General features: G+C 39.9%; 1 protein-coding gene across 1 annotated transcript in view; it reads left to right on the forward strand.

The window, feature by feature from the left end:
- jph3b (junctophilin 3b) overlaps positions 1 to 8,682 on the forward strand; it is a 53,317-nt gene extending 44,635 nt beyond the window's left edge. The window contains exon 6 of the mRNA XM_085358591.1: positions 8,602 to 8,682. Coding sequence (XP_085214717.1) covers positions 8,602 to 8,682 — 81 coding nt within the window. The remainder of the gene's footprint in view (positions 1 to 8,601) is intronic.
- The last annotated feature ends 1,251 nt before the right edge of the window (positions 8,683 to 9,933 follow it).

The following is a 9,933-nucleotide window of genomic DNA, read 5'->3' on the forward strand; positions in this document are numbered from 1 at the left end:
ATGTAGTTGGCTTCAGTTTTTTTTGAACTCACGCATCAGTTCATGAATTTCAGAATCCACAAAGACCAAACCTGGAGACCAAATGTAACTCTTAAATGCTAAAATGCATCAGCATTCCCACCTGGTCATCCTAGTTATCCAATTACTAGAAGATCATAACAACAACAAAAAGAAAAAATGTTTTTTTTTTGTTGATGCTAGATAAAAAATAGTTGTCAGTTTTGGGGTCACCAAGTAAAATTTGTAAAAGCACAAGTAGAAAAATGCTTGTTGACCAGTGTAGCATTTGCTGATAATGTAGCACTTCACCTTCTTGTGGAAACACTCCGACTGCTAGCTGCATAAAAGCCAAGATGATGTTCTCCATAAGAGCAGCTTTAAGTGATGCCACAGTGGCCAAGTCCATATTTTATGTACAGTCTGTGGTTCAGGGCCTTTATGAACACATTCAGACAGCATGTCTTAATAACTCTGTAACGCTGTAACGAGATAAGCTCTGATATCGTCAGGAACACTCATTCTCTTACAGTTACAGGACTTGTAGTAAGTTAGTGACTCATGGACCTGCCATATTTACAAAAATAACCATTTCTTCTGGAAATTGTATCTGTCTTTTTCATAAAAAGCATGTAGAAAATAAACATTATTCTGGTTTTAGATTGTTTTGATACCTTATTTGTCTTTATAGCCTTTTAGCTCCCTTCACTTCTATTCACTGAGGACTATCTTCCAAGCGCCCTCTACTGTCCTCGAGTCTGAACTGAATCTAGTTTCTGAACCCTAAAGAAAGTGGAATGGTAGCTCTGAGTTCACCAGCTGTTCATTAACTTTGCCTGCAATTTAGTGCTGGGCAAGTAAAGAGAGATTTTATCAAACTTTTATTTCCTGGAAACACTCTGCTGCTCAAACACGTTTTATGCAAGTAAGTATGAAGCCAAAAGGCACTGAACAACTTTGGGTATAACATAAGTGACCCATTACACTTTACATTAAGCAATTTGACTTCATATAAAGTTGTTTACATAAAATATAAGTTATTACTCGGAATTTTAGCATGAAATTCTCCACTTGGCTTCAGTATCAGTGGACAGCAGCTGAATGGAGCGTTTTTCATATCTGTCATGTCACTGCCACACATTGATTTGACTAAAAGGATTTGTTGCCCACTGTCATGAGGATACATCCCATCCCCAGTGACATAACACAATGTTATCCCACATATTAAGATAATCCGGGTGGAGAGGCACAAGGTTTAACCTTATGAAATAAAGAAAGATTTTTTTGTACTGTGAGCGAGCGGGGAGGGATTATGCTGCTGTAATATAATTTTTTGGCTTCATCTTGACTTAGGCTGGTGGATGGCCCCATCCACGCTAATCCTGGGTGATAATATGGTCGCGGCATTAGCTAATGAAAGCAACAGGAAAATCACCAAGTGAAAACCACACATCGTACGCCGCAGACGTTCACTGAGCACATAAGGACGCACCCCATTTCTCCCTCTCGCACTCTCACTTTGCTTGTGTGTAAACTGCTAAATACAGTTCCTCGCTCCTCAAACAACTTGCTCACTTTAATCAGAATTTTTCTGCAGCAGCGTGATGGCTTTAGTGGCTGAGGCCGGTTGCTCATCAGTTCAGTGTGTGCTGCTACCTGCTACATGCAAACACAAAGCCTTAGACACATGGACACACACACTGATAGAGATACACAGAACCCCAGCAATCCTCTCTGCACCTTAGTAACAGCAGACTGGCAAACTAGCCCCATCCTCACAGACGGCCCCCTATTGGTTAACCAGTGCTCTGTTGCTAGGGAACAGCGTATGCCTTGCTCCAACGGCGCCAATCAGTGGGCGCGTGTCAGTGACAAAGGGGGGGGGGGAGGTAGGGTGCTTGTGTGTGTGTTTGTGTGTTTGCAGCCGCAGAGAAACAAGTGAGATTTGTGTAAGACAGGTTCACAGCATGCACAGATACTATCACACTCAGATAAATACACAGCGAGAACGCCATGGGAATGGACACCGGGGCCCCTTCCGCATCCAGATGTGCAGCAGCACAAACACAGGCCCTCAAAATCAATCAGTCGATTGATCACTTACATCCGTCCATGAAGTGTTCGTACAAGTTTGCAACAGAAAGATGCATACAATAAAATTACTTTAAAAAAAGATGTGTTTTCTTTACCGTGTCTGCTCTAACATGAATACTCTGGACTGAAATAGTCACTCAAGAACATCAACTCAGCATCATGTAACACAGAAGCCAACCTCTGTGCATCCCATAGGCTCATATTTACATGAAGCTGCATCCCCATGGCCCATGTCCTACAACAACCATTAGTAACTCGATGACGAAGATATCTAAAAAGTAAACAACTAAAGTTACATTTAAAAATAAAAAGCATATTAGCGGATACATCTGAGACAAGCGCTGAAAATATCTTTAAGATTAGCTACCTCTGGAGGACCCCAGACTGTTTCTTTATTAGTCTTAGTTGCAGATTGTGGAGGAACAGGTGAAAAGCCCGAGACAGATGAAAGAAAAATTAGCAGGAATGTGTAATAAAAAGCATAAATAGACGTGTAATCAGTCACTAAAGTAAACTAGAAGCAGAAAAAGACAAATCTACTACAGAAAATAATCTGTCCTCTCCTGCTAATCCTGGTCAGCACACCTGCTGCATTTTGGCTTCTCTGCAGTTCATCCAAATCTTCCTTGGTATAGGCCACAAAAGAAACCATTACAGTACAGTTGTCAACCCCTGTAAGTGATAAAAGCACGAACAGGTCTCTCTGTATCTGCGTGGGAGAGATATGGCTGTGCTTTTGCAGCATTTCTTAAGATGATAAAAAGGCAGTTTTTGCGATATTTTGTCTGTGCACTTCAAAATTCAGATGAGGATCAAAACGCACACCAAGGTTACTAGCTTGGGGCGTATGTTGTGTGCTTGTGTTAAGGATTTTTTCAAAGTCACCTCAAAACTGAATCACTGCTTTAATTATCAGAACCTCTGTCTTTGATGCCGTGTAGGACTGTTTGACGGATAAAAACAGTCGTATTGTGACTTGTTGCGTCTACCAACAAGCGAGTGCCTTTAATGCAGACTTTTATAGCTATATGGATACTCTCTTAATTAAAAACATTACGGTAATTTAATTGTTGTGTCCTCCAGTGTTAATATTTCAGGTCTGAAAAACTAATTTTTTCAGGCTGGGCATCGTGATGGTGTAAATAACAAGACTTCAAACAAAAGTCCAGTTCTTTCTTTTTTTTTTTTATTGAGGCTAAATTTGGAATGCACCATGCATACTGATGCTAAATTTTTACTACCAAAACATATTGTAATGTAGACACGCTAGCTGGTGTTTTCAGTGCACAGGTAGTACAGCTGCATCAATCTTCTAACTCTCAGCATGATAGCAAGTAATTGTGTTTTCCACAAAGTGCAGCTATTCATTTGAGAGGCACACAGCATCCAGCTCAGTCCCAATTCACTTCAGTTTTATTTATACTGGACCAGTCCACAATAAAAGTCATGTCAATGTTCTTTATGTTGGAAGGAAAAACTCCCTTTGAACAGGAAGAAACTTCCAGGCAAACCAGGCTCTGGGAGTGAACAGGTTCAGGGGAGAAAACACGAACTATGGGAGAGCACAGGTAAAAGTTAAGTGGGATGTAAACATGCTAGGAGTCAGAGAGAAATGCTCAGTGCAGCATGAGAAGTCCCTCAGAAGTCTTAGCCCATAGTAGCATAATTAAGACATGGCTGATGGTCATCTGATCTAGTATTATTTTGAGCTTAGAGAGAGTTTCTCTCTCCTGAAACCCAACCGGGAGCTGGTTCCACAGAAGAGGGATCTAATAGCGGAAAACTCTGCCTCCCATTCTACTTAGAGTACAAAAAAGTCTGCAGTGTAAGAGCAAAGGCCTCTGTTGGGATAACATGATACTATGAGATCTTTAAGACATGATGGGCCTAAATTTTTAAGACTTTCTTTGTTAGGAGAAGGATTTTAAATTTAACAGGGAGCCAATGAAGAGAACCCAATGTGGGATAAATATGCTCTGTCTCTTTTTGGTACCCGTTAGTCTTTTCACTGCAGCATTTTGGATCAGCTGAGGTTTGTGTAGGGAGCTGTTAGAGCAGCCTGATAATTAGAAACTAGAATAGTCCAGCCTTGGCGAAAACAGTGCATGAAATTTCTAATTTTAGCAATATTGTGCGGATGAAGATATATGTTTGTGGTGTGTGTTCCATATATTTTACTAATTGAAAATACTAGTTACAAATAAACGTTCTCCAGAACCACTGAAGGAATTAGACTTAAGGCCAATCTATTATATAATCAAGTACCCACTTTTTTAAAAGGGTGCTCTTAGAAGTTGGGTGTCAATATGGAAGTCATTAGTATTAAGTGGTGTGATAACACAAATAAGGACCTCATTTTTTAAATAAATTAGGTTAAATAAAACACACAAAAACAGGCCATCAGATGAATCATCCACTTGTGGTCTGGAAATCATTTATGACACAGATCTGTGATAAGCCTATCGCTGTGTTGATCAGCACAAACCTTGTTTGCAGCCTCTGGACGGATTCATTTACAACTGTGTTGCACTAATGCAGCTCAATAAGTGTGTGTAGAGGTTCACGGAGTCCTATTTTCCCTCTCCCACTGCAGCGATTGTTAAAATTATTTCAGAGGTAGACTTAATTAAAACCATAGGTCTTCTGCAGGTCCTCCTCTTTCGGTAAATCTTTTATTAAGAGTAAAAATCCGCTCTGTGTGTGCTAATGCCAGTGCAGTGCGTTATTTTGCAAAAGACAAAAAGTGGTCGTGTCAGTGGATATACTCGTTTTACTTGCACATAATTACCCACAGCGTACAGGTGGTCAGAAAGACTGGCCTTCACCCACATGACCCAGGTTGTCAGCAAGCATCTGCTGAAGTGTCACTGAGCAAGACACCACAGTGACACCAGCTCAAGGCTTCTGTAGTGCAGCCAAGCTTCACCTCTGACCTCACTCTCTCAGAGAATTTAGGCTTCCTTGTTCGATAAAGGCAGAAATGGAGTATTTATATTCACGTGCAGTTTTCGCCTTCGATCTTTTTCCTGTTTGTGTTTATTGAAAGTCTTTAACAAGAAGACAGGTAACACAATGCAAGGCAACAAAGAGATCACAAAAATTTCTGGTAGGCTTAAAACAGTTAACAGAAGCTATGTAAGTAAAACCCAATAGCTGTCTTTGGATTTTTACATGCATCACCACTCCTGCTGGTCTTTTCTCAAGTACTGCTGGTCAAAAAGGCAACTTGGCCCTTTCAAATTGTTTCTTTTCTGTGACATTTATTTTAGGTTACATATTTTACATGGACAGGGGTGCAATGGTTAGCACTGTTGCCTCAAAGCAAGAAGGTCTTGGGTTTAACTCCATCAACTCTAGCTTCCTCCCACAGTCCAAAGACATGCAGTTAGTGGCATTAGGTTAATTGGTGACTCTAAATTACCAATGAGTGTGAATGGTTGTCTGTCTGTGTGTATTAGCCCTGTAGCAGACTGGCGATCTGTCTGGGGTGTACTGGCCTCTTGCCCTATGACAGCAGTGTTGGGCAAGTTGCATTGAAAAAGTAATTAATTATAGTTACTAGTTACTTCTTCAAAAAAGTAACTGAGTTACTAACTGAGTTACAAGATTCTAAAAGTAATTAATTACTTAAAAAGTAACTATTACGTTACTTTAAAAAAAAAAAACTTTAACCATGGGGTCCAGGGTAGAATTGGCCATTTTAACTACTTTTGATGTTTCCTCTACATTTCACCTTTAAAAACTATTTACTTTGCCTTGTTTGGTATCATCCTTTTAAGCACAACCTCACGTGTCTGAATTTACAGTTATTCTTTCATTTTGACATACTGTGTTAACACAATTGATCTAAAATCAGACAAAAAAACCCCATAAAATCCGAGTAGAAAAAGTTATATTTTTTACTGTAACAACCACAAACATGTTTAATGAATCATATTTCATAACTTTAAATGCAAATATAAATTGTCAGTTTTAAAAATCCTATGCACAAGTTTTGCAAACAACAAAGTTATTTGCATCCATTTACCTTTTACCTTGATTTTTTAAATAACCATTTCAAACTATTTACAGAACAATCAGCTGTTCTGCATTCAATAAGATGCAACACAAATTATTTGTGCCACTCCAAAAAAATAATTTCTGTCCACTATAAAGGAGAACATCACAGCCTGATACCTGCAGGTCTGACAGCAGGTGTATCACTCCTGTTTCTACCTGGAGACAGCAGTCGCCTCATTGTTCTGACACACAACACAAAACTATCCACAACACTACACACTAACTACACAAGACAACACATTAACTACACACTCCAAACATGCTAAACGTCGCAAATCTGTCACATCTCAAAACTCGCTCTCTCTCTTTTTCTGCTGCCTTTCTCTCTCTCTCTCTCTCTCGCCGTCACTCCTAAAACTTCCCCCTCTTCCTAAACAACCAAATGTCATGTTGCCATATCATTTTTGATTGGTCGACATGTTACATTTTTCCATCAACACGAACAGGCTGATTTTTGTTTTGTTTTTGGTTTTTTTGCTCATAAGCAGAGAGTGCTCGCTGCGCTGTCCTTAGACAGTAAACGTGACGAAACTATTGAGGAAAAAACGCCGCGTATATATTGTTTATCATGACTCTGGCTTTACGTGGCCTATTGACACAATTTAAAAACTGGTATATATCACCTTGTTGCTTTGTCATCTTGAAGTGGTCATGTGATTGGCTTACCACGACAACTTTAGTATTTCTCAGTCAAACAGCAGCACTCATGCGATTATTTTGCCCCCTCAGCTCCAGGTGTTGTGCCAAAAAGTAACTGCTGCCTGCGGGAGCGCGTGGAGCTGCTAATCACTGTAGCGCCCAGATTACTTACGTAGACAGCTACTTCAGTGGAACTGATATAAGACGCGATAAGCTGAACACAGCTTCAACCATCTGTTTGTTGAAAAATAGTAACGCGACCGCACCGCATTTTCTTGTTAGTAACGGTAACGGCGGTGTAACGATAGAAATAGCAATTAGTTTGATTACTCGTTACTGAAAAAAGTAACGCCGTTGCTTGTAACGCTGTTATTCCCGTCACTGATGACAGCTGAGATATACTCAGCCCCCCTGTGACCCTGATAACGACAGAAGAAAAGAAAGGATGGATATTTTAGATAACATATTATTTTGTGTGTCATGTTTTCCAGTATCACCTCCACTGCAAATCAAATAACAAGAATGAAAAGTAATAATATTGTATTAGTTGGTGTATGTGTGTGTATTATTCTTCTGTAAACAATATATTCTGAGCTTAGAGATGGATACAAAAAAGACCTTAAAATACTTTTTTTTAAGACTTTTATTACAACATCATAAAATAGCAAATTAACAGCAGTTTTTAAATATATTTTAGAGGAAAGCAGAATAGTATAAAAAACAAAATACTCACATTTGTTTAAAGAGTTCCATGATCTGATATTGAAATTTTGTCTTTGAGAGAAATGCTTAAATTAAGAAACCAACATGTATTGCATATTTTAAGTCAGTATCCTAAGCTCGCTTTAACTGGGAGTTGTTTACTGTGCCAGTCCAACATACCTTAATGAATATGGTAACTTACCATAACTAACTAGGGGCTTTTATTGTGAAAAGCAGAGATATTCCAAGTTCCTTCTGTTGTCCTGGAGAGATTTAGGACTAGGTCTTCAAAAATGTCACAACACTGTATTTAACTTGACACTTGTGTGTTCAAGATGATCTGTACTGAAAATCCCAGAACTACAGGATTTGTAAACTAGTAATATGCCACAGATGAAATACCAGAATTCATCTGACAGCGGCAGTTATGCAGTGAGCAGTGCAATAACACAGTTTCCAAAAAGAACAAGAATAAATTAGATAAGAAAATGAATGAATGGATAAACAGAAGAATAATGAATACTGTTTTGTTTAAGACAATCACGTGTGAGCACTAAAAATATGGCAATAATGAAAACAGGATCTCCACTATAGCCTCCAAAGGGTTTGCACTGTTAAGAAAAGGTTTTCCAGTTCAACCAAGCCTTAGAGTATTTTAGCTGATGCCAGGAATTCTCATTTTCTTGTTGACCAAAGTCACACTTTCTGTCATATTGGCTGAAGCTGAATTAAACCTGCCATATCCTGCTGGGGAGTGAGTTTAGGGCTTTAGAGATGGGTGAAAGTGCACCACTGTAAATTCAGCTCAATTGAGTTTTGTTTATATAACGTCAAATCACAACAACAATTACCTCAAGGTGATATACCTCAAGGCGTATGTGTGTGTGTATATATATGTATGTGTATATATATATATATATATATATATATATATATATATATGTATATATATATATATATATCTGAGGAGATAAAAGGATGAATATAAATGTGAGTGGTTTTCAGGTTGAATGTACTAAAAACAGCCTCTATTGTGAGCTCTGTGTGTGTGTGTGTGTGTGTCTTTATTATTGACACTTTCTCTCTTTTCTCTCTTTCTCTCCCACGCAGGCATACAGCTCCATCCTGGTTGTCATGGTGATTCTGCTCAACATTGGAGTGGCTATTTTGTTTATCCACTTTTTTATTTAAAGACAGCACCGCTTTCAGAGTCAGCCCACCTATGCTACAACAACTATAAATTCATATGAGTATTACGGCGAATCTGCTGCCCCTTCGTGTTCCTGGTGAGATTACTGCAACCAGCTGGGACCAAGGAAGGCTCCACCCTCATTTGGGCTAAAGGTGGCTAACCCAAACTAAGCAGAGCTTGGTCCGGCCGTCCTGGAAGAAATGCTGAAGTGCAGAGCCCAAAGGGGTGGACAAAGGAGGGGTAAAGCAGTCCAGATGACTGGACTGCAGTGAGATAATATAGTCCAGAAACTGGACTTAAGTGAGCTTCAGAGGTTCACGTCAAGACTCGAGTGGGCTGCCTGATTCTCAGGCACGAAAGCTGCAGCTGGCATTTACAGCAAGTGCACAGACAGGACTGACCAGACAGACTTTTTCATCTTCAAATCATAGTTTTCAACAGATTTGTAACTTAAAATTTATTTATTAACATTTTCTCTCATGTACAATACATTGATGGATATGTTCTTTATTTTGTAACCTTCCTCCCCTTCTTTCTAAAACTCCTGCCTTTTGGTTCTTCCGCCTGCCCCGGTGTTGTTACTGATGGTTGTGTGCTTATGTTCCATTGTGTTGGCTGAGACACACTCAAGAGCTGCAGAGTGTGTATGCGCTGTCCACACAAACACACACACACACACACACACACACACACACACACACACACACACACACACACACACACACACACACACACACACACACACTCATTGCTTTTACCCCATCCTTCTTCTTCTTTATCTGGTTAATTTTTATCGCATACTGTGTGTGAGGAGCAGCATGTTTGGATATCATGTTCACAGTGAAATGCGAGTTTCTATCAAGCTTGGATGTTTTTGCCATCACAGTGTATGCCTGTGTGTGTAGGTGTGACGGTGTGTGTGTTTGTGTGTGTGGTCTCAAAATTGCACAGTGGCCTTTCATGCTGTTCATGAACTTTACAAGAGCATCTCACGAGGACAGAGTCGGCGCACAGCAACATCTAGCCGACTAGCATCAGCTGACAGCTGCACTCGCTCCATCTCTCTCCCTCCCACTCAACCCCACCTCCACACACACCGGTCAAAGGATGGAACTTCCTCTGAGTTGGTGGACATTCACAGCACAGCGTATTGGCAGAGCCCTGCGCCTGCTGTACCACCAGCTGAGGTATTTAAAGGAAAATACCGCTTCCATCGAAGCCTCACAAATACGGCTTTCCGACTGCTTCTG

Source organism: Diplotaxodon limnothrissa, linkage group LG7 (assembly GCF_057381915.1).
Source record: "Diplotaxodon limnothrissa isolate DT_005_m linkage group LG7, D_limnothrissa_male_GT1.1, whole genome shotgun sequence".
Taxonomy (NCBI): domain Eukaryota; kingdom Metazoa; phylum Chordata; class Actinopteri; order Cichliformes; family Cichlidae; genus Diplotaxodon; species Diplotaxodon limnothrissa.